The sequence below is a fragment of the Schistocerca serialis genome, chromosome 9 (genome assembly GCF_023864345.2).
Source record: "Schistocerca serialis cubense isolate TAMUIC-IGC-003099 chromosome 9, iqSchSeri2.2, whole genome shotgun sequence".
Classification (NCBI taxonomy): Eukaryota; Metazoa; Arthropoda; class Insecta; order Orthoptera; family Acrididae; genus Schistocerca; species Schistocerca serialis.
The window spans coordinates 13,005,837-13,032,354 of record NC_064646.1 but is presented as its reverse complement, the minus strand read 5'-3'; the positions used below and the strand labels follow the sequence as shown (position 1 = coordinate 13,032,354).

The following is a 26,518-nucleotide window of genomic DNA, read 5'->3' as shown; positions in this document are numbered from 1 at the left end:
TGCATATTGCACATGCAAATGTCCAGTCTCTGCCAGCTGACTTCGACGAGTTCAAATATATATTCCAAACTACTGATATACACATAATACTTTCGTCAGAGACTTGGCTCAAACCAAGTATTCCCACAACTTCCGTAACCTAGACGGCTATATCTTCCTCAGGCATGACAGATGTAACAGACGAGGGTGGGAGTAGGAGTGTACATACACTCTGATTTATCACCTACTGCGCTACATACATCCGACAATAATGTAGATAAACAAGAGGAATACATGCTCATAGAGATCAAATCCCTTAACAGAAAGTGCTTAATATGTGTCCTTTAAAAACCTCCTATAGTAGGTGGGTTCGCAAGCTTCAAAGCTGCCCTCTCAAGTCTCGAATCATCATATCAACATGTAATTATGGCAGGTGACACTAACATTAATTTTCTGCGCAATAGTCCTTCCAGTGGGAGATTTAAGAGGATGCTTTCTTCCTCAAACATGATGCAACTTCAGCTGGAACCTACTCATCACATGACTACATCACACTTTCATAGATATATTCGCAATGAAATCTCCAAACAGAATAATCCACACCTTTCAAATATCTGCCCATGACATTATTTTCATGAAATATTCACTACAATGTCCTACAAAAAAACTAAAACTGTCTACATAACGAGACTTCAAACGCATAAATTTGCCTGAACTCAAAACTGAGGCACAAGAAATAGTTTGGAGAATGAACTCTACTCCCCTCATGGACATAAACAAAAAAATTGAGGGATGGTGTGTTGGGGCTTATGGGCGCTCAACATCGAGGTCATCAGTGTCCTGACACACATTAAAAGGAACAAATGTGGACAGACCTAATAAAACTGAAGCACTCACTCAAAGAAAGCAGGAAAAGAAGGAAAATGCTGCACAAGAAAGTAAAACCTAAAGAAAGGGAAAACATAGCAACAAGAACTTGGGATTCACTAACAAAATTACTCAACTATATGACAAATATGCTCCATTAAAGAGCAGAAAAGTAAGAAAGGAAACCTGCACCTTGGCTGACTGATGAGCTAAAACAGCTTATGAATCTCAGAGACACATCGAGCATACGAGATACAGCCTACACCTGAAAATTATACTGTATACAAGCAGAAACGGAACATAGTCAGTCACGCGGTGAGAAACACTAAGCTCAGGTATGCCTGTACATTAACTGACAATAGATGTAGACCGACTATCCTGTGAAAAAAAAAAAGAGGGAATCTCTGATTACATCATTGGGATGAACGACTGTAGCAAAAAAAAAACAAAAATTCTATCTACAGCATGTCACTTACAATACTGTCAAGAAAGCCATCATATGGATTAGATCAGCATCTACTGGACATGATGGCATCACTATCCAGATGGTAAAACTTATTATTGATCCACTACTGCCCTCTTAACAGACATTTTCAATGATTCCTTAATCACAAGTGTTTTCCCTGGGGCCTGGAAACTGGGACAAATTAAGCCACTGCCTAAAAAGGGGATTGCCACAGCATCCTCTGACTGTCGTCCCATCAGCATTCTTCCTGCATTATCAAAAGCCGTAGAATATGTAGTCCATGACCAGCTCACCAACTACCTAACTGCTAACAACCTACTAGACGAATACCAATCAAGTTTCCATAAACATCGAAGCACAACATCTGCATTGATAAAGGTGACAAATGACCTAAAACTTGCCATGGACAGAAAAGAAGCGACTATCATTTCCTTCTTAGATTTCAGCAAGTATTTGATACTGTCGACTTCGACATCTTACTTGCCAAACTTAGCGGTCTAAATTTCTCACCAAGTGCAGTGCAATGGTTTCGCTCATATATGACGTCTTGTCAGCAACGTGTCTTGTCTGGGAATATAAAATCACAATGGCGGCAGGTAGTGTTAGGCATTCCCCAAGGCTCAGAATTATGTCCTATACTCTTCTCTCCATATGTCAATGATGTGTCATTGGTTCTGACCTATTGCAAATATCACATGTATGCTGATGTCCTTCAGTTGTATCTAACAAGGAGACGTGAGGTCGGGGATTTGTCTGAAATTGTGTGTGGTGATGAGATGAGGACCCCTAACACCTGACGTGGTTAAAATATTAGGACACATTACTCGAAAAATCCCGAGAAAAATCAATCCAAAGTTTCTTAGGTGTCTTATGTTAGTCCAGTGCCTAGCCGCCATCTGGCCTAGATGGTTAGGGCTCGGACTTTACGCCACAGGTCTCGGGTTCGATTCCTCCTCCGGCACTTTTTTTCCTTCTGTTTCATTTTCTTTTGTTATTCCACCAATTATTCAAAAAGTTTCTCAATCCTACATTATTTTTAAAACATTATTTTAGCTCAATAATGTAAAGCTTTTCATTCACTGAAAAATATTTGTGCTCATTGTTATATTTCTTTTTATGGGGTTTCAAGGTTTAAAGGGGCTTTGTAAGGGTCCCCTTCGGATTATAACAGTCACCCGCACATAGGACAGTGAACGAACCGTGAGAAGTAAAAGGCAGTTTGTTTTTCGATTTCGTCATGAACAGAAGTGACTATTTCAAATTTCAACGTGTTATTTCGATCCGAGGTTATACATGTCGACTGAAGAAGTTGCTGGCCCATCTGGAATAGGAGAAGAAATTCCTGAAAAATCCATTCATAGTGATCTATCAAAATTACGACTGAAGGATGCAGTGGTGTATTATGAAAAGCAGTTGTCAGAAAATAATTTAATTGCATCGACATCCTCGGAATAAATCTCTCGCAATGCTATGTTATTGGCCGGAGAACTTTATAATAATACACTGGAGCTTTTGGGTGAAAAAACATTAGTAACTGAAGAGGAATTAATTCACGCTCATGAGGATTGCGAAGAATGTGTCAGGGCTGATGGGGTTGAGATTGATCCCCTCTCCGTAGATGAGGTGGCTGCGCAGTTGCAGGCACTTGACACCAAGAGGGCTGGAGGTACTGATGGCATCACCAACCATCTACTGAAGAACCTGCCGACAGGGGCACACCCAGTCATGGCCAGCATCTTCAACTACGTCCTTCACACTGGGGTCTACCCCTCCCAGTGGAAACTTGTGGAGCTAGTGGATATTCCCAAGGTGTACATGAACCCATGCCATGCTGCCAGTTACCACCCCATCAGCTTACTTCCTTCGCTCTCCAAGGTGTTTGAGCATCTGTATGCCAAGCATCTGCTGTGTCACGTGAAGGTTGAGGGCACCATCCCGGATGAGCAGTTCAGATTTAGGGGTGGCCATTCCACCTTCCACCACCACATGTGGCTGGTGGAAGAGGCCATGTGTGCTCTGGAGACTTCAGAATTCCTCTGGGCAGTGTTCCTAGACGTCTCCAGTGCCCCTGACTCCTTGTGACATGACAGCCTCATTTACAAACTCTTTGTGCATGGGGTCCTGATGTCACACAGAGTCCTCCTCCGCTCCTACCTGGCAGACAGGACATTCCATGTCTGGCTGGATGATACATGCTGGAGTGCCTTGGCCCTCTGCTGTACTCCCTCTTCACCATGGACGGTGAAATTGACTCTCTATGCAGATGGCACTGCGCTCTTTGTGTGAAGCATGAAAGTGGTGGAGATGAGATGACTTCTCCAGTGTGGCTGTGAGGCCCTGAGCACATGGCCAACCAAGTAGCAGCTCAAACAAAATGCTGCAAAAAGCCAGGCAATAGTCTTCACATGGAGACTACTGCCACCTGATCTGCCGCCAGTCACCAAAATGGGAGGCCCCATTCCCTGGAGTAAAACTGGCAGATATCTCGAAATTACCCTCGATGAAAGGCTCATTTGGTGGCCGCATGTCCAGGATGTCAGGAGAAGAGTGATAGGGAACCTATGTGCCCTGTACCCTCTGCTCAACTCGTTGTCAGCATTGCCTCCCCGCCACGGCATTGCCCTTTACTTGGCACTTGTCCGCCCAGTGCTGGAGTATACAACTGTGGTCTGGGGCTGACACCCATGTCAGTGTGTTGCAGAGGGTGCAGAACTGGGCACTGAAGCTTGGTCTGCACATGTTGTGGCTATACTCTACACTTGCCTTCATGAGCAGTCCAGCATTCCGTTACTATGGTATAGATTTCAATAGTCTGCCTGGCTGTCCTATGCGAGGACCGAACAATCCCACAACCAGCTCATCAGGGATCTGGGCCATCAAATCCACCACAGGCCAACCACACACTGGCATGACCTGTTGTGGAACTAACAACCAGTAACAGAGTCAGATTGCCACCAACAGCATCCGATCAGACTGATTCCAAACATTAGGGCACCACACCAACAACATAGGAATGGCAGGAATAGCATTCCACATTTAACTTGCACCAACACGAGCCAGGGTAGGCTCATTTGGAACAGCAGCAATGTTTCATATCAGTTATCGGCAAGAACAGGTAAGTTTTTCTCACCTGATGATGGCGGCCAGATGGACCGCAGAAATATTGTGTGCAGATGACAGTTTCATCCGGCTAAAGATGTGACAAGAATTTGCTCTGTTAATATGCTGGGAAAACCTATGTAGTCACAGCCCTCATCGCTCTATCAATTGTAGAAATTTCAAGTCCAACTGGCCTAAGAAATATTTTAAACCATCATAAAAGTATGCTAAAAGCATTCTCCAATACACAACTAGCTCTTTATGGTCTGTAATGAAATACTTTTTCTGCACTTGATAACCCAGTTTTGCTGTAAGAATTTTTCCCAAGGGAAAGGCATCATCATCGCCGCAAAGGAAAAGGGTCATCACCTAAAATCGCAGATTTTTCTGGTATTTTAAGCAGCCTATTTGGCATGGCTATACTGAGCGCAGCCATGGAAAATGGCATTGTCACTAGCATACTCATTCCCACCCACATCTAAATACTGGAAACAGTAATCTCCATTACCAATGCAAATAAAATAACAAAAAATGTTCCCTTATAGTTGAAAGATATAGAACAACTACACAGTGGACATGTTATTTGGACTTGTTTCCCACCACTTGTTCCACAGCATCATGGGGAAACTATTTGAAATTTGAATCCATTCATCTGTTTTGCTTGGAACCCAAAAATAATAACAACAACAATCATGATGATGATAATAATAATAATAATTAATAATAATAATTTGTTTCAGGAAATAAATCAATTGACAGAGGATTCCCTGGAATACGATGAATATGAATGTTGTAGTAATGATTCACAATGGGAAACGTCTCTTGAAGCAGCAACTACCTCAACTAAGAGATCACCAGCAAAAACGAAGCCCCAGAAATACCAAACACTGAAAATGAAATCACTATCATTTGATGAATCATTACAGAAGTTCTGTAATATTGTTGACAAGGGTTAAAACAAAGACAAATTTGACCATTTTGGAAAATGTGTAGCAGTGGAATTGAGGCAACTTTTGCAGCATTCCACAATTAAACTACAGTTTGAAATCCAGAAATCAATTATGGATGCCAAACTTTTTGAGTTAAAAGAAAAAGAATGCAGTGAGAATATTCCTGTGTACATTCTATCCTCTCCCTAAAATGATGCAACTCGAGCACATACGCCAAATGTCGACTATTTTCATTTGATACCTTCAGCCCAGTTATCAGAAACCTCAATTTCAGTTTTTTCTTTTCCTTCTTTTTTTTTGCATTCCTCTTGCTTGCTGTAAAAATGTAATTTGGAAAAAAAAGAGCAATTGTATTTGGATATTGTTCCTGACAGACTTTTTGAAAATAAATAAATTTTCCTGTACATATGGTTTTAAAACCTCTGCCATTGCATCCAGGACTTGTGGAACGAACTTGGAGATAGACTTGCACACAAACAACACATGTGCAATGCCAACTGGACACACCATGCATGCGGTATGTGGCATCTTAAATACGTGAGCTCAGTGCCTTTCCTTCAGTATTCACCTACAGACCACCACAAGACTGCACCAAAATACCGTGGCAGCACGTTGCAGACATCCGGCAGTTCCCCCAAAATTTTATGGATCAAACTGTATGCCGGGAAAGTTATAAATCTCACATATTTTGGACTTGTGTACCTTTTTAGCATTATTTAGTATTACATTATGAGGAGGAACAATTTATACACATGAACAGAGTCTATGTGTTACAGAAGAAAGCTCTGAGAATAGTAGCTGAAATCAGAGAGACTGCCGAGCACAACCTGCTCAGTTTTGATAGCTGCTTCACAATCCATGCCACCTAGATCCTTCCCCCAAACATCAAATTTTCTGAAATATGTAGACGAGTGTTATCCTTGCAACACATCATTGTTTCTGGCCCAATCACCACTAACCCCCTGCAACCACGCACTCTTTTCCGTAACCTCCCCTCAATCCACTCCTCTACGTCAAAGTGCCCATGCATTGCCTTCCTACCCCATCAACCTGCTGCCTCTCCCTCCCATATTCCTGTCTCGTACACCTGCTGTCTCCTTCCAAACCATCAGACACCCTTCCCCAAGCTTCTCACCCTCTCCCCACCTCCTTTCACCTCTCATCAACTCCACCCACCACCACCCCTCACACTACTCTACCAACCAAAGTGGAGTCCCAGTATTGCAGTTTCAGCCACCATAATGCAGCTGTACGTGTGTGTGTGTGTGTGGGGGGGGGGGGGGGGGGGCGCCTGCTTGCTTGAAAAAGGATTTGTCCGAAAGCTAGTGAACTACACAGTCTTGTTTGTGTGCCTCCATATAAGTCAAGCCTCCACTATCTGTTGAAATGTTACCCTTACTCCTAAATTATTTACATTCTGCCAGAACTTTCCGTGCCTTATTTATTAAGATTTCTAATGAGGTTGATTAAGGCAATTTTTGGTGGGGTTTTACAGAGGTTTCCTTGAATACTAGTGTAAATGCTACAGTTGAGGCACATCCCACTAAGAAAGCAAGAAATACAGATTCATTTACTAATTCTGCTATCGAAGACAGCAACTAAGAGAAATAACGAACAGGAAACTGAAGATGAAACATGTCGGAATTAAGAATAAACACAATCCCATATATGACATACATGAAGTAAGTTGACTGAAGGCATCAAAGAGTACTATATTCTCCGTACATCCACCATCTCCCCTCAGAAAAGGAAGGAAAGGGGAAAAAAGCTTATGGGATGTCATCACCAACATAGGTGTTGTGAAAGTTGTTTTTAAAATGTCAAACTCAAAAGTATGGACTGTTACAATGCTACTTCACCACACTATTTTAGAAAATAATTTGTAAACCAGGCACTGCAACATGCCATGTGTGTTAACAATACACAAACATCCTAAAGATACTGAAAACTTTTAAAAGTTTTGTGACATTTTGAGTAATCACTTCATTGGGAGAGAGCTGGTAGAAGGGGATGTTAATTGTCAGTGTGGAGGCTGAGCAGTGCTGGCCCAAGCAAGCAGTGGCACTGGATTCAGTATTTCCCTAGCTGATCTATGCAGACATGTTTGAGGTGGTCGGAGAAGACAACACTCACAATGATGAATGAAACATAATATGGATACTGCATTTTCATGTGAACTATTTTACAAACATGGCAAAATAAAATCAAAAACATGATAAAAATTGCAGCTTTGAGACGAGCTCAATACAACCTACATTGATGAAAACCCAAAATACCAAACACGAAACACCATGAGTGCATGCCATTAAATACTTTCTGTGATGTCACCCGCCACTGAATTTTCAATTATGAATGCTATGCTGGACAGTATTGATTAATAATAATTAAGCCACTGGAGCAAACATATCGCATTAAGTATCAAACAAGAGCTGACATCATCAGCAAATACAACAACAGGTTACATTTCAAATGCCAACGGTTTCATACGAGACAGATATGCAAATCTGCCACAGCCATCAATCGTGAAGAGTTACACACAATAGGAAGGCAGCATGCATGAATTGCCTAGTTTCTCACCTAATCATCCCAGACAATGATTACCTACAGTTAACTATAACATTTACCTTAAGTGATTATTTATGCAGACCATCAACAACAGTTATAATAAAATGCTAAGGAAGTGAGAATAATAAAAAGTAAGGATATGTATCTAGAGGACAGAAGGAGGCTCTTTACTATATGGGCTTTGTAAATGTAACTCTTTCTTACTGTAGCATCAGATGTAAGCATGTTTATGAATTTTGCTAATAACTTGTGTAATACTGCACTGTTTTCATAGTGAGAGGTCACAAAATGACTGTAATAATGATGAGATTATTTTAATACTATGTATGTGCATGTGCAAATAATGTTAAGTTTTGAATGGTGATAATTGTTTCAATTCAGTGGCGGGTGACATCACAGATATATTTAATGGCATGCACACACAGTGTTTCGTGTTTGGTATTTTGGGTTTTCATCACTGGAGGTTGTATTGACGATGGCAGTTGAGAGATTGTGTAGAGAAGCGGCTCCACTAGGTAAAAACTTTTCATTTTGTCTGGATGCCAATAGTTGCATTTAGAATAATTTTGCAGAACTCTGGTTAACTTTTCACTGGACTTAGTATATTTGACTTTGGTTTCAGTGATTGAGTTTGAGAGTCGACATGAACTTCTGAATTTAGTTTTGGGACTTGAGGCGGCTGAGAACTTTATCTATGTAGCTGCACTCAATACTGAGACTTTGGTGTGACGGACTTGTTTGCATGTTTTCGCAGTGATTATTTAGGGCAGTTTGATGTCACAATTAAGAGTGAGAAAGTGTGCTTTCAGACTTTGAGAGAGTGCTTTTGAATTTTGTGATTAATAGATTGGGAAACAAACTTTGCAACCACAAGTTCCAATTATGTTGCTCTGTCTCACTTCATTAATAATTATTATTTTTGTTTTCATTTTTGTAAGGCCACCACTCACAAATGTATGAATAATTTGTAATAAGCATTTACTGAATTTAAACAGCAATTATTAAGTTTTGACAACAATATAAATCCAGAGAGACTTATCCATGTAATTTATTTATTCATGAATTTTTTGGTAAACGCCCTACTAAATTTTAATGGTCTAAGGGTAAGTTCTTAAGTAAACGCATGTGTTTCAGAGTGCTGGTGCACAACCGAACTCTACAACACTGAAGCAATCCAAGCTAATAGTCTGCAGTTCCAGCACCAAAAGTGGACATTAAACTGTCGGTGCCGTCTAAAGTTTTTTAAAAACCGGCCACTCACGTGCCACAACACTACTGATCTTTTTCAGTTGTCAAAAAAAAAGTGTGCCTCAAAAATATTTGAATTCCTGAGGTACAATACACTACACAATTATTTTGAAAAGCAAGATCATTTCTCCGGTAGTCAGTCTGTTTGGACACAAAAAAGTACTTCCTCTGCTGCCTTTTAACTGCTGACTAAGCAGTGCCTGTATTTGAAAATAAGAATCCATGGAGTTGCATGGTTTAAGAGAAACTCTAAATTGAGTTACCTTTGACAAATGGTTGCAAAACTTGAATTTTGTGGTAAAAATACCTCACCCTTAGCTACAACTGATTCATTACTAAGTAATAGGAGGCAGTTCTTCTCAGTTAAAAACACACAGCTGTGAAGGAAGCTGTGGAAGGCATTCTTAGACCATTTTTTGACATAGCTGCACTAAATGATTTGTTCAATTATGTAGCACCTCAATTATCTGCTACGGGGATTATAAGACTCTACTTAATGCACACCATGACCCTACAGAGATGCACTTCAAAATGTAAAAATTTACTGTACTAAAAAACTAGCCCACATCAAATAAAATTCTCTGTAATCCTCTTGTAAATACACCTTCTGCTAGAAGTAAACAAAGACAAAAAAGTAAATTGATACAGCTTTTAAGAATAAATATTGACACACAACTAAACTGAAAGTAAATTACTAACTAAACCAGCAGGGAAATAAAACTGCATAGTGTTCTTCCACTTCCATATCTTCTTGTGGCCTGCTGCTATGGAGACATTCTTGCTGCAACCCTGGATATTTTCCAAGAAAAACTATTTTCTTCTCTTGGTCATTAATTTCTAAATGCATATTAAAAGAAACAGCAGAGCTAATATCTACCAACACAAAATCACATACAAAGTAAAAAATGACAAAACAAAAATGTAGACTGCCAAAGTGATAAACAGCTACTCCCTTCCTCCCCCGAAATCAACTTCCATCTTCTGTTCAGTCCATACATTTAACAACTTCAAAGTTAAAGTGTACAACTCATTACTCATATTGAGCATACACTGAATGCTCCTGATCAATGTACTTTCAGTCTCTGAAGAGTTGCAAAGCGTTCTAAGAAGATATGGATACCATATAGGGTAGCCAATAAGATGGCTTATTAACTGAATGAATATCATCAGAATCATTTAATTGTTTTGAATGATTCAGAATGTAATTCTGAGACAGCAAAACTGGACACATGATGCACCTTAAATTTTATACATGTAGTAACTAATTCCAAAAGTTATATTACTAAAATTTAATGTTCGATGACCATATATTTTAATTTTATGAAACATCCTATAAATTAAACAAGTAATCTAACATAAAACCACAAACTGAAGAATTGCTGAGAGCACTGTTCTTCAAAAGTGAACCAACATGGCTTGCACCTGACAATACCATATTTACTCTAGTCACAATCATCTAATTGCTTAATACTGCTTACTTGAATGCCCAAAAAATTACAAATGTCACTGACATTGCTACGTCTGTTGTTGTTGTAGCTGTTGTTGTTGTTGCTGCTGCTGCTGCTGCTGTTGCTGTTGCTGTGGCTGCTGCTGGTTTTGTTGCTGATCTGTCAGGGAGGGATTGGTAGGAGTTCTTGTTTGTTTCTCCATTTCTGCTATCTGTCGGTGCCTGCGCATATTTGATAGTATACCATCCAGACTCGTAGTTTTCTTTTTGGCACTACCAATTGGTTGTGCACCACGAGTTGGTAGTGGGCCTGGGTTAACCGTCGGCATTTCATCACTGAAGTCAAAGTCAGATTTCTCTTCAGGCCTGTAAAATACAGTAATTCACACTCAAAAGACTGCTTGTAATTACTGTGCAACTAAAAAGTAGTGGCTAAAGAGAAACCTACAATTTCAATCCACAAATTTGACAGAAACCTCTTCTTTGTTTGCGTTCACAGAGCAAGGACATTCTTGACATTCATTATAAGTAAACTAAACAATGACAGGAAACAAGAAGAGCATGTGAGAAATAGACATGATTTCAGAAACCTAATTGCTTTGCATTTGGTACATGCACAGTTGAGCAGGAAACTGACAAAAATCACAATAAATATTGGATCCAAATTAAATTTAGAATGAACTTGTACAGTCAGATAGACAAATGGACAGCAAAACAAGTGCTATTTACAGAAGTATGTCAGATTGATTGCTTTTAATAATATATTCAAGGTTCAAATTTTTACTACGCTGTAAAATAACGCGTAGTATATGACATTTGCATTTATCTGTGAATTGTGTAACAGCAGTGGGAAAGTATTTACAGAAAGGAATATAACTGAAATGGCTGCTAAATATTATATTTTGACAATTTTTTTAATGTCAATTTTCAATTGTAAAATTATAAAAAATTTCAAAACTTTCTATAATTTTTTTTAAGATTTTCAATTTTTTTCTATATATTGTCTCTGTTCTGTTTAACATTAAAAATTATTTACAAAGTGATGATCATTTCCTGTAGTTTAACTCCCATCTTAAGTTCACATGTAGTTGCAGTTGCAGTGTACAAAATCTGTATCGTCCATAACACTCTCATTTTAAATTTCCAGGTAAAATGTGTTAGGTACAGCCAGGTTATCTATGACACCAACTGAAACAAAAAACCTGTATGGTGTCATAATTTTTATTAATAAACTGAAGCATCCATGTAATTATTTACGACACAGTCAGTAACTGCAAGTAGAGATTTGCCATGTACACTGTACTTGAAGTCAAGCGTAAAACATAAAATACGCATACATCATCACATTGGATAACTTGTCCAAACAGTAAAAATACATGTATGCCAGGTGACACATGACCCCCAAGCTACAGTAAAAGACACACACACACACACACACACACACACACACACACAGAGACAGAGAGAGAGAGAGAGAGAGAGAGAGTGTCCTGGTTGGACAAACAATGCCAGTGCTGCTTTTCAGCAGTTAAATGGGTTATGGTGGGGGGGGGGGTGGCATGTGGGGTGGGTAAAGAGGGAGAGAGGCAGGAGGCAGAAGAAGGATTGTGGTCAGGTCGCTAGTGCCTTGGAGGGAGGGAGGCAGGCAGCTGTTTGCCAGCAAGGAATGTGGGAGAGAGGGGTGACAGATATATGGCCTAGGCACGTGATGCACAGCTGTAGGAGTCAGTAGGAAGTGGCACACACCGATGGTGATGTGGGGACGTGAATTGGGAGGGGGTGACAGGACAGAGGAAGGTGAAACTGTTGGGTGGAGGGTGTGGGGACAGTAGGTTACTGGAGATAGAGGAGGCCACGACAATTGTGGAGATAGAGGCCAGGACAATTACAGGAGTGAAGGATGGGAAGTAAGGATAACTCCCATCTGTGTAGTTTAAAGAAGCTTGTGGTGGAGGGAAGTATTCACATGACATGTGTTGTGGAGCAGCCATTGAAACTGAGTATGTTGTGCTCAGCTGCATGTTGTGCTGGGAGGTGGGTGGGTGGATTGGGCATCTCTTTCACCTTGGTCAACCACTGGAATATGATCCCAGTGGCAAAGGGATAGGAGTGGGAGTGGGACAGATCAGTTCTGAACCGTCTCCTTCATCAGGGCTTTGATATCTCTCACCATGCCCTGAAATGAGAGACATCCTACCCAAGATCCTTTGCAATTCCCCCCACTAGTGTTCTGTCACCCACGCAACATCCTAGTCCATCCCTATGCCACTCACTACCAGTCATAACCCATTGCCACACGGACCATATCCCTGCAGACATGCCAGATCCACCATCCCAGCACTTCCTACTACAATCCAATCACAGGCTTATCATACCCCATCACAGGCCGGGCCACCTGTGAAAGCAGCTGTATCATACACCAACTCTGTTGCAAACACTGCACAGTTTTTTTTCTTTCTTGTGTTGGTATGACTACAATCAGATGTCCACCGGGATGAACCACCACTGCCAAACTGTTGCCAAGAACAAAAGTTGACCACTTGGAAGCACAACATGCAGCTAAGCACACTATGCACAATATCAACAGCTGCTTCAAAACCAAAGCCATCTGGATCTTTCCCTAAACCACCAGCTTCTGTAAACTATGTAGATGGGATTTATCCTTACAACACATCCTTCACTCCCATAATCATCCTGGCCTCGATCTCCAGTAACTCACTACTCCTCACCCTCCACTCAACAGTTTCACCTTCCCCAATCTTGTTACCCACTCCCAATTCACATTCCCATATCACCTTCAGCATGTGTCACTCCCCACTGGCTCTGACAACCTCAACTTACATGCCTAACCCGCATATCTGCCATCCCTCTGACCTGCAGTCCTAGCCAGCAAACCAACTGCTCCCTCCGAGTGGCTCACCACTCAGCCCCAAACTCTCCCCTCTGCCTCTCTCCTTCTATCCACCTCACCCACCACAACAAATCTACCTGCCAAAATGCAGCACTGGCAATTTCTACCCAGCCAGCACCATGTTGGGGCATAGGTGCACATGCAAGTGTGTGTGTGTGTGTGTGTGTGTGTGTGTGTGTGTGTGTTTTGCTCTCATTCAAAAATGGATTATTCCAAAAGTTCAAGTCTCGGTCGGGCACACAGTTTTAATCTGCCAGGAAGTTTCATATCAGCACACACTCCACTGTAGAGTGAAAATCTCATTCTGGATTCCCGATACCAGTCTTGGCAAACACTTTTCTGCAACAGGCATTAATTACAGGTGGTGCCTCCTGCTTCAAAATTATGCATTCTACAAGAAACCTGGCATTTTCGATAGCTTCGGCACTTGATACAACCATTCTAACAGTGTAACGGGTAAAGTAATTAGTGCAGACCATTAATCACTTATTCCTATTCATCGGCTTTGGAAATCTTCCAAGAGGTTAACTACAATTTGGTTAAATGGAGCAGCTACAAGTGGAATTGGTAGCAGATGTCCTGCAGGTAACTCCGGCATGTGTTTCCATTGTTGTCATTCTCTACGTTGGATTATGTATCTGACAGATAGATAGAGGCCTGACAAATGATACTTGTTTCTGATGTTATCAAAGGTCTTTGCAAATAAATGTATCCTGATATCAGAACATCATGAAAAAAACCTCAGTATATCTTCATGTTATAACGTACTGGACCCAGACTCACTTATAGTATAGATACATCTCATTATTAATCATCACAGAACAATATATTTAGTCTTTTATTGTACAGTCTTATATCTCTATTTGTGATTGTGAATTTCACAGTTATTAATCTTTAGCTAACAGTATTTGGAATAATTACACATCCTGTAAATGACAAGTTAGTTGTGCTACTTCGTTTGCAAAATTACAATAGTTTGGAATTTCATATACACACATTCCACATTTTTAAAACAATTTCTAATGTGGAAAGGTGATGGTTAACTTTTATAATATAGATTTCTAAAATTAATGAATAGGAAGTTCTAAAAACAGCACTAAGTAGTGTTGAGTCTATTAATTTTTAATATGTGTGAAAAGCTAGTTGGAAGTACAGTCTTCTGGCTGCTGGCCAGCTGCCACATCAATTAAGTCTGAATTGTTCACTTAAGACTGCCAACGAAACCGGACACCCACTCAAAATTCTGAGGCCTGCCATGTGCACAATTTGGCAACAAGGTAGAATTCGGACGCGGCTAGAGGAAGCGTTGTCCCCTTAAGCTATTACCACAATGTATGTGATAGTGGTCTAGTGGTAAACATTGCATAATGTAGACAAAGTTCCGAGTTTGAGTCCATATACTTCCTTATTTTTTAAGCCGCATTTTGGCTGTCTTCTAAAGTTATCAGTCTGATGGAGCCTCAAAGATAATTCACTTCACTTTCAAACCCATCAGTAACAGCAAAAACTTCCAGCTCTTAGCTACATCAAGATCAGAACAGTACACACTCAGGAGTTTCCTCATCCTACTGCAGCCACCAGACATCAAGTGCCGTCTGACCACATGACCGTGGCATGGTGCTGTAAACTTATTTATCAATTGTCAGTTTCTTGTTTGAAGTTGTAGTACTTATCTTGAAGCTATGCACTGGATTTTGCATGTTTGAAATTTATGAAAGTTGTGTAAGTGTTGTAAAATAGAGTCACATGTGGAATTTGTCACATTTGTGACATGTTGTTCACTTTGAGTTTAATAGAGAGATGAAGGCTGAGTTTACATCCCATGAGTGAAACTTCATAGGGATCTGGTGATTATATGTGCAGCCATACTGTGGTATTCCATGGGCACCATGGTTACTCTGCAAAGTGGCATTACTAGCAAAGATTATGTGACCAATCTCGCTGATCAGGTCCACCCCATAGTACAATGTTTGTTTTCTAGCAGTGATGCTGAGTTCCAAGACAACAGGGCACTTGTTCACATGGCTCGCATCATCCAGGACTCGTTTTGTAAGTACGAGGATGAAGTGTCACATCTTCCCTGGCAACCACCATCACCAGATCACATTATTATTGAGCCTCTGCTGTCTACTTTGGGGAGAAAGGTGTGTGATAAGCATCCACATCAATCATCATTATCTGAACTTGCCCCTATTTTGCTAGGAGTATGGTAAAAGATTCCCTTGACAATTTCTACACCCTATTAGGCACAGTAACATGTTGTGTTTTTCACATTTTCATATTTTTGACCTCCCAGTGTACGTTCTAAAAACTAGTATAAATGCTCTTTGTACTCTTCTATTTGAATTGAATATTAGTCTCTCTTTACAAGACATGATATTTTATGCTGAATTCACTGCCAATGACAGTGCAACACAAATGATTGGTTACCACCATGCAGTGTTTACTGGTTTGTGGAAAACTATACACAAACGAACTGGATGATGTATTAACTGTTTTCCTTACACTGTAATTACCACTAAACCCTCTCAAGCAGAACATTAGCATCAAGTTGCAAAAAGGAACAATTTCACTTTCAAAAATAGGCCAAGTAGCAAGGAAACATACATGGTCCTTTTGGAATCAGAAGTTCAAGACGACAGTACCTCACCCCATGTTTACTCTGGTAGAATGGAAGCTGTGAATATTTCACATGTTCTCATCTTTATTTCTTTGATGTACATATTTCTATATATAACTGTAACACACTTCTCCCGCAGAAAAGGGGCTAGGAAAAGCACTGTAATGGTACGGTATATGTGGACTTGATTCGGAAAGGAAAAGTATTTTCCAGTTTTCAGTGATAGTTGATAGTAAGAAAAGATGGTCACAAATCAGTTGTACATTACAAATAATAAGTGGTACCTATAGCACAAAATTCATCAAAATACAGCTGAAGTATTAAATAATTGGAAAAGAGGAGTTCAAGACTAATTTATATCAGTGAGAAGTGCATTTTACATCATATTCTGAAAATGTTCAATTTGCATTTTGAAGTTATGACAAATTCTGGCATTGTCAGAATTTGTGTCAAAATTACGCCATTTGACAAGGCACCATCCTCAACTACAACTGTATAATGATGCTACATTGCAAATATAATCTGTTGAGCTACATATCAGTCACTTTGTTATACATCAATGAAAATACTCAAACAATGTAGCAAATTTACATTAAATAAAGATTTACTTAAAGCATTTTTGCCTTCAAGAGAAAAGTCCACAATACTTCCAGCAATTTCGTTTAACAGCATTAACTGAATCAGCCATATAAATATACGAAATGAATTTCATGAACCCTGTTTTAGCAGACAAATCATGTAACATCTCCACAAATAACTAGCACTAATTAACTTGGAATTGTTCTTCTAGTACTGTAATGTTGCTGACTGAAAATAGTTTCGATTGTAAGAAACTGTATTAGATTTTCTGAAGTGTTGGTTAAGACAACTGACTGTTGGTGACCATTCTCCAAGATGAGTATGTAACACAGAATGAAGTCTGTACTCAAACTAGCCAGCAAAACTAATATTTCTTACGAGTCCTCAGCCTAGAAATCAGCTCAAGCATCAAAGTTATTTTCTAAAAAATCCATCTGTGTGTATAAATTATATATAAAGATGAGGTGACTTACCGAACGAAAGCGCTGGCAGGTCGATAGACACACAAACAAACACAAACATACACACAAAATTCAAGCTTTCACAACAAACTGTTGCCTCATCAGGAAAGAGGGAAGGAGAGGGGAAGACGAAAGGAAGTGGGTTTTAAGGGAGAGGGTAAGGAGTCATTCCAATCCCAGGAGCGGAAAGACTTACCTTAGGGGGAAAAAAGGACAGGTATACACTCGCACTCACGCACATATCTATCCACACATACAGACACATAATTTTTCCCACGTGGAATGTTTCCCTCTATTATATTGATATCATCTGTGTGTATATCTTTATTCAGATAAAGTTAGTAATACAGTTGATCAAAGTGCTGCATAAGGTACGTGACAAATGCGTGTAACACAATGTCAACTGAATACATCTGCTTATTCATTATAAAGAAATCTACACGGACTCACAAAAACAAGAGAGTGATATAGTAATCTACATTAGCTTCTGAATGGTAACTTTCCTTACAATGTTGTTCTGTTAATTTAAAACAGGACCAAAGGGTATACCTATCACAGTTAACATTTGGAATGAAGAAAAGTAATTTTGCTGATTAACTGATAATTGTGGTGCTGGACTGATGTGAATATTCTGACAGGTCAACTATTTGGTAACTTTTTGTGGTGTGAGGATTTAATTTTCTGGTTGAATGAGAGTAGTGTTCACAGTTGAGCAGAGAAGTGGGGCAATGATATGGTACAGCTTCCATCGCCTTAATTTTGATTTGAATAGTTATGTGATGGTGACAATTTTTTTTAATAACATAACGATTAGTAAATCTATGCTACTGCACATCTTGAGTTTTGCTGTTTTACAAATGTGACAGAAACAAAAGTCTTTCAAATTTAACCAGTTTCAGACAGTTATGACTTAGAGTAATGTTTTGTAGTGTAATGTCCACTTTATTTTTAAAAAATTCTGGTCCACACATTTCGTACTATAGTCAGTTTTAGTGCTAATTACTGTGATGTTATGAGAACTGTGTAATCTATCTATTTATGAAGTAAAGCTACCATTTTAGTGTGAAACTTTTTTTACTTATATTTAAGTTAGAAGTTAAAGTAAGTATATTAAAGAAGGGTATTTTGTCTAATTTTTTCATGTACTGTGGCAGAGGAGAACCACCTCCAAGGGAACTGATAGCAGTGCATTTCCTTACTAACTGCCACTTGGACCAGTTTGGTGAGAAAATGTGTAAAAGCTCACTAAAAGTGTGAAAGTGCTTGTGAAAAATACTAAACATTGAGCATTTCTGTCTAAAAAATGAGCTGCAATGCACAGCATAATTTAACTTTTTGTAACACATGAGGATTTATTTTTTTAAGCAAGACAGGACTTGTACAACGTGATGTTGTTGTTGTTGTGGTCTTCAGTCCTGAGACTGGTTTGATGCAGCTCTCCATGCTACTCTATCCTGTGCAAGCTTTTTCATCTCCCAGTACCTACTGCAACCTACATCCTTCTGAATCTGCTTTGTGTATTCATCTCTTGGTCTCCCTCTACGATTTTTACCCTCCACGCTGCCCTCCAATACTAAATTGGTGATCCCTTGATGCCTCTGAACATGTCCTACCAGCCGATCCCTTCTTCTGGTCAAGTTGTGCCACAAACTTCTCTTCTCCCCAATCCTATTCAATACTTCCTCATTAGTTATGTGATCTACCCATCTAATCTTCAGCATTCTTCTGTAGCACCACATTTCGAAAGCTTCTATTCTCTTCTTGTCCAAACTATTTATCGTCCATGTTTCACTTCCATACATGGCTACACTCCATACGAATACTTTCAGAAATGACTTCCTGACACTTAAATCAATACTGGATGTTAACAAATTTCTCTTCTTCAGAAACGCTTTCCTTGCCATTGCCAGCCTACATTTTATATCCTCTCTACTTCGACCATCATCAGTTATTTTGCTCCCCAAATAGCAAAACTCCTTTACTACTTTAAGTGCCTCATTTCCTAATCTAATTCCCTCAGCATCACCCGACTTAATTAGACTACATTCCATTATCCTTGTTTTGCTTTTGTTGATGTTCATCTTATATCCTCCTTTCAAGACACTGTCCATTCCGTTCAACTGCTCTTCCAAGTCCTTTGCTGTCTCTGACAGAATTACAATGTCATCGGCGAACCTCAAAGTTTTTATTTCTTCTCCATGAATTTTAATACCTACTCCGAATTTTTCTTTTGTTTCCTTTACTGCTTGCTCAATATACAGATTGAACAACATCGGGGAGAGGCTACAACCCTGTCTTACTCCCTTCCCAACCACTGCTTCCTTTTCATGTCCCTCGACTCTTATAACTGCCATCTGGTTTCTGTACAAATTGTAAATAGCCTTTCGCTCCCTGTATTTTACCCCTGCCAACTTTAGAATTTGAAAGAGAGTATTCCAGTCAACATTGTCAAAAGCTTTCTCTAAGTCTACAAATGCTAGAAACGTAGGATTGCCTTTCCTTAATCTTTCTTCTAAGATAAGTCGTAAGGTCAGTATTGCCTCACGTGTTCCAGTGTTTCTACGGAATCCAAACTGATCTTCCCCGAGGTTGGCTTCTACTGGTTTTTCCATTCGTCTGTAAAGAATTCGTGTTAGTATTTTGCAGCTGTGACTTATTAAGCTGATAGTTCGGTAATTTTCACATCTGTCAACACCTGCTTTCTTTGGGATTGGAATTATTATATTCTTCTTGAAGTCTGAGGGTATTTCGCCTGTTTCATACATCTTGCTCACCAGATGGTAGAGTTTTGTCAGGACTGGCTCTCCCATGGCCGTCAGAAGTTCCAATGGAATATTGTCTACTCCGGGGGCCTTGTTTCGACTCAGGTCTTTCAGTGCTCTGTCAAACTCTTCACGCAGTATCATATCTCCCATTTCATCTTCATCTACATCCTCTTCCATTTCCATAATATTGTCCTCAAGTACATCGCCCTTGTATAGACCCTCTATATACTCCTTCCACCTTTCTGCTTTCCCTTCTTTGCTTAGAACTGGGTTTCCATCTGAGCTCTTGATATTCATACAAGTCATTCTCGTATCTCCAAATGTCTCTTTAATTTTCCTGTAGGCGGTATCTATCTTACCCCTAATGAGATAAGCCTCTACATCCTTACATTTGTCCTCTAGCCATCCCTGCTTAGCCATTTTGCACTTCCTGTCGATCTCATTTTTGAGACGTTTGTATTCCTTTTTGCCTGTTTCACTTACTGCATTTTTATATTTTCTCCTTTCATCAATTAAATTCAGTATTTCTTCTGTTACCCAAGGATTTCTACTAGCCCTCGTCTTTTTACCTACTTGATCCTCTGCTGCCTTCACTACTTCATCCCTCAAAGCTACCCATTCTTCTTCCACTGTATTTATTTCCCCCATTCCTGTCAATTGCTCCCTTATGCTCTCCCTGAATCTCTGTACAACCTCTGATTCTTTTAGTTTATCCAGGTCCCATCTCCTTAAATTCCCACCTTTTTGCAGTTTCTTCAGTTTTAATCTACAGGTCATAACCAATAGATTGTGGTCAGAGTCCACATCTGCCCCTGGAAATGTCTTACAATTTAAAACCTGGTTCCTAAATCTCTGTCTTACCATTATATAATCTATCTGATACCTTTTAGTATCTCCAGGGTTCTTCCATGTATACAACCTTCTTTCATGATTCTTAAACCAAGTGTTAGTTATGATTATGTTGTGCTCTGTGCAAAATTCTTCTTTCATTTCTGTCCCCCAATCCATATTCACCTACTATGTTTCCTTCTCTCCCTTTTCCTACACTCGAATTCCAGTCACCCATGACTATTAAATTTTCGTCTCCCTTCACAATCTGAATAATTTCTTTTATTTCATCATACATTTCTTCAATTTCTTCGTCATCTGCAGAGCTAGTTGGCATATAAACTTGTACTACTGTAGTAGGTGTGGGCTTCGTATCTATCTTGGCCACAATAATGCGTTCACTATGCTGTTTGTAGTGGCTTACCCGCATTCCTATTTTCCTATTCATTATTAAACCTACTCCTGCATTACCCCTATTTGATTTTGTGTTTATAACCCTGTAGTCACCTGACCAGAAGTCTTGTTCCTCCTGCCACCGAACTTCACTAATTCCCACTATATCTAACTTCAACCTATCCATTTCCCTTTTTAAATTTTCTAACCTACCTGCCCGATTAAGGGATCTGACATTCCACGCTCCGATCCGTAGAACGCCAGTTTTCTTTCTCCTGATAACGACATCCTCTTGAGTAGTCCCCGCCCGAAGATCCGAATGGGGGACTATTTTACCTCCGGAATATTTTACCCAAGAGGACGCCATCATCATGTAATCATACAGTAAAGCTGCATGCCCTCGGGAAAAATTACGGCTGTAGTTTCCCCTTGCTTTCAGCCGTCCGCAGTACCAGCACAGCAAGGCCGTATTGGTTATTGTTACAAGGCCAGATCAGTCAATCATCCAGACTGTTGCCCTTGCAACTACTGAAAAGGCTGCTGCCCCTCTTCAGGAACCACACGTTTGTCTGGCCTCTCAACAGATACCCCTCCGTTGTGGTTGCACCTACGGTACGGCTATCTGTATCGCTGAGGCACGCAAGCCTCCCCACCAATGGCAAGGTCCATGGTTCATGGGGGGTACAACGTGATATGTATATTAAAATGTAATCTTTGTTTACCCAAAAAGGACATCACTTAGGATGAAGATGCCTAATTTCTATTAAAAATATAACTTCTGCATATTTTGTGCCATTGTACAATACACTGTATGTAAATATTTTGCATCGGGATTTTCATATGGCCAAGTCATATAAGTACAAATTTGAAAAAGTTATGTACTGCAGTTCTGATAAGATTTCTTATGTAATATTTTTTTTGTGTGTAGATTTTTAACCCACTGTCTGGGGTCACTTGTGGTCACTGAACTGCCCAGTTAGCTACTTGCAATATCTATCTGGTCAATAGGATGAGACGGTGATGTGAAAAAGCAAGCTGGGATATTTTTACTTCCCCTCTTGTTTTGCCATCTGCCTCCTTAAAATTAACTTTTTTAATGTCTGATGAATTAAATTAACAAACTTGAGTATAATCTGCATTTTCATTAAAGAGAAAGGTTGGCCCTCAGTTTTAAAGAATACGAGCAGTTAATTGAATGAGTTAAGTTTCAATTGTAATTTCTGTAAATTAAACATCAAACAATGTGTAGTTTCAGCGCCTATTATTGTGATGATACGAGGTGTGTCCACAAAGAAAGTTCCATTTGGTTATATAAAACAAATTTGTACAGATACAGAAAAAAATATTTATTGTACAAAAATCTACAACTGTTAGATTACTTTTCTACATTGCTTCCAAAATTTTGTAAGCACTCATCATAGCATGGCACAAGTTTTTGTATGCCTTCTTCATAGTAGGTTGCCGCCTGTGTATTCAAGCATGTGGTAACATGTTCTTTCAGTTTGTCATCATCATTGAAGTGTTGACAACCAAGGACAGATTTTGGGTGTAAGAAGAGATGAAAGTCGCTAGGAGAGAGGTCCAGGCTGTACGGAGGACGATCAAACGCGTCCCAGTGAAATTCCCATAAGAGTTGTTTGGTCAAATCCATTGGGCACTTGACCAAGTCCTTCACTGAACAGTCTGACCCATCTTCTAACCACTGAATCACTCATAGCATTTTGTCCGTAAACCTCGCAGATTTGCCGATGAATTTCCTTTGGTTTAACTTTCTTTGCATTTAGAAAACGAATCACATCCAGTGGCATTTTCAATTATGGCTGACATTATAAAGAGTCACTACAAAGCACATGTCAACATCAGCGATCTGAAAATGGTGTCATATCTTCTTCTTGAGTCATAGTAAGTGCCGTGCATGCTCAGAACTGCAATCGCAGCGCTGACGCAGATAGAAAGAGAAACAGAACTTACTTTGTGGACAACCCTCATATTTAAGGGCCCGATTTTTGGTCCCAAGACAGTCAGTCCATGGCCGAGTTTCAGACGAGGTGTGAAATAAGTGTAATAGGGCATGTGTTAAAACAGTGACAGTGTCTGTTCAATACATACTGTATTATGTGGCAAGAACTGTGTAGCTGGGTTTTTACTGCTCGTAGATGTTCAACAGTACACTATTGTGGCAGTATGTTGATGTTATTCTTCAACCTATTAATGAGACTTATAGAAAGTTAAACAATAGTGCACTGGATATATAACTGTGTATTATTGGAGGGTTGTGAACAGTGAAAGTAAAGCACTGTGGAACGCAAATGTGCACCTGTCGGTTACATCATTTAAAGTAGTCAGGGTTGAACTTCAACCCCCTATTTTTCAGCCAGTGTAGTAATGCAGTACATTGACATGAAGGACAATCAACGAAGAAGTAAATCAAGTGAACATCACACACTGCAAAGCAGATATCATTTCACACTCATACCACACAGGAAAAAACTCAAAGCAAATAACTTTTCTTAATGCATATTGGACTGTTAACTGAATGACATTTCCTTTTAACATACTTGCTATAACCGTCAAAGTCACAGGTATCGTAATTCCAAGCATGTTATGAGCTATCCATGTGGAATTTGCTTAATGTTAATAGCTGCTTCCCATTGCTACAAACTGCAATGGGATAGTAAGCCCATAGATACAGATCAAATATGCCTCAAATTATTCAAGGGAATACAAAGGTTTGTAAAACTAAAATGAATTGTAAATTAAGTAATAATTGTGAAGTCTGGAAGGTAGGACATGAGGTACTGGCAGAATTGAAGCTGTGAGAATGGGTTGTGAGTTGTGCTTGAGTCGCTCAGTTGGTAGAGCACTTGCCTGCGAAAGGCATCATACGGCATCTAGAGCAGTAATCAATTTCATACATTCAAGTGTGTGTGTGTGTGTGTGTGTGTGTGTGTGTGTGTGTGTGTGTGTGTGTGTGTACTCTAGCTCATTCAACTGATCAGTCTGAAAGCTAGCATTTTTCCCTTCTTTTTTTTGTTAGTGCCTATAAATGAATCAATGCTTCTGTTTTTTCTTTCTTTTGTGGTCTCCTTTAATCCTAAAGTATTTAAAAACACAAAAACATTTATATAGGTCTAAGAATTATATGGCCACTGGCCTTGCCACAGTAGTAAAACTGGGGCACTCAGCCCTTGTGAGGCAAAATGAGGAGCTACTCGATTGAGAAGTAGCAGCTCCAGTCTCAGAAACTGACATATGGCCGGGAGAGCGGTGTGCTGACCACACGCATATCCGCATCCAGTGATGCCAATGGGCTGAGGGTTGACACAGCGGCTGGTCTGTACTGTTGGGTCTTTATGACCTTCTCGGGAGGAGTTTCATTTAGTAAGAATTATACAGCTTTGTCAAAGAAGGTGTATATTATAAATACAATTTCAAGATGCTAAATGTTTAATGGTGATTAACTTATTTAGACATTAATTAAGATTTAGTTTTTATATAGAACTTCATTTTTCTGTGTGTGTCTGCTACATTGCAATGTGTAGCGAGTTCACCATTCAACTGCTCCTGTTGTTGCTGTTAGCACATCATCCCTAGTCCCTTGCAATTTCCTGTGTGGACACTCCATTACTATGTACTGTACTGTTTGTTTGGAGCACAAGTCACTTTGAGGATTTTCAGCCTTTTTCCACTTAAAAGACTGTTGTTGTTGTAGTCTTCAGTCCTGAGACTGGTTTAATGCAGCTCTCCATGCTACTCTATCCTGTGCAAGCTGCTTCATCTCCCAGTACACACTGCAACCTACATCCTTCTGAATCTGCTTAGTGTATTCATCGCTTGGTCTCCCTCTACGATGTTTACCCTCCATGCTGCCCTCCAATACTAAATTGGTGATCCCTTGATGCCTCAGAATATGTCCTACCAACCGATCCCTTCTTCTAGTCAAGTTGTGCCACGAACTCCTCTTCTCCCCAATTCTATTCAATACCTCCTCATTAGTTATCTGATCGACCCATCTAATCTTCAGCATTCTTCTGTAGCACCACATTTAAGGTCTCATTTCCTAATCTAATTCCCTCAGCATCACCCAATTTAATTCGACTACATTCCATTATCCCCGTTTTGCTTTTGTTGATGTTCATCTTGTACCCTCCTTTCAAGACACTGTCCATTCCGTTCAACTGATCTTCCAAGTCTTTTGCTGTCTCTGACAGAATTACAATGTCATCTGCGAACCTCAAAGTTTTTATTTCTTCTCCATGGATTTTAATACCTACTCTGAATTTTTCTTTTGTTTCCTTTATTGCTTGCTCAATATACAGATTGAATAACATCGGGGATAGGCTACAACCCTGTCTCACTCCCTTCCCAATCACTGCTTCCCTTTCATACCCCTCCACTCTTATAACTGCCATCTGGTTTCTGTACAAATTGTAAATAGCCTTTCGCTCCCTGTATTTTACCCCAGCCACCTTCAGAATTAGAAAGAGAGTATTCCAGTCAACATTGTCAAAAGCTTTTTCTAAGTCTACAAATGCTAGAAATGTAGGATTGCCTTTTCTTAATCCAGCTTCTAAGATAAGTCGTAGGGTCAGTATTGCCTCAAGTGTTCCAACATTTCTACGAAATCCAAACTGATCTTCCCTGAGGTCGGCTTCTACCACTTTTTCCATTCGTCTGTAAGGAATTCGCGTTAGTATTAAAAGACTATAGCTTGCATTCTGACATGTGATGTCCTGACTCAGGCAACCCCCTGATTTCCAAGGCAAATGCATTCCTGGGAGTGATTTGGTTAGATCTGTGTAGACCATGTAGCTGTGGTTCTGAAAGGATGCCCATTCTGATCCCCACAGTTGTTCCAAGTCGTTGGTGGGTGGAATGTAGTTCCCCAGAGAGGTTATATAGATTTAAACCTACTGTAGGATAAGAGGCTCACGATATTATTTACTGGCAGATCTTTGGAGAGTGAGATATGGCTGATGTTGTGCCACTCTCAAATCATTTGTTGTTGTCATCCATGTGAGGAAGGGCAATATTCGAGACACAACGGGTAGCTACGGAATGGAAGAGATGTGGATTTGAGTGTTCCAGATTATTAGCCTCACTTATCATTAAGATGTACACATATCTTTTTAACATGGCTGTTTCTACTCCATACAGGAGTGCAATAATCAGCAACAGAAGAGATCAGTACTTGTGTCACTATGCATAGTCTGTGTGTGCTCCCCAAATTGTTCCAGCAAATTTTCTGATCAAGCTACATCTGGTTTTCTATTTTCGTTCTGATGTTTCAAGGTGCTTTTTAAAGGTGATGGAGTAAGTTAGGTATACTCCAAGGTATTT

General features: G+C 39.7%; 1 protein-coding gene across 2 annotated transcripts in view; it reads right to left on the bottom strand.

The window, feature by feature from the left end:
• Positions 1–9,220: 9,220 nt before the first annotated feature.
• LOC126418760 (PAN2-PAN3 deadenylation complex subunit pan3-like) overlaps positions 9,221–26,518 on the bottom strand; it is a 36,068-nt gene continuing 18,770 nt past the window's right edge. For both annotated transcript variants that reach the window (XM_050085684.1, XM_050085685.1), the window contains exon 3: positions 9,221–10,987. In XM_050085684.1, coding sequence (XP_049941641.1) covers positions 10,690–10,987 — 298 coding nt within the window. In that variant the 3' untranslated portion in view covers positions 9,221–10,689. The remainder of the gene's footprint in view (positions 10,988–26,518) is intronic.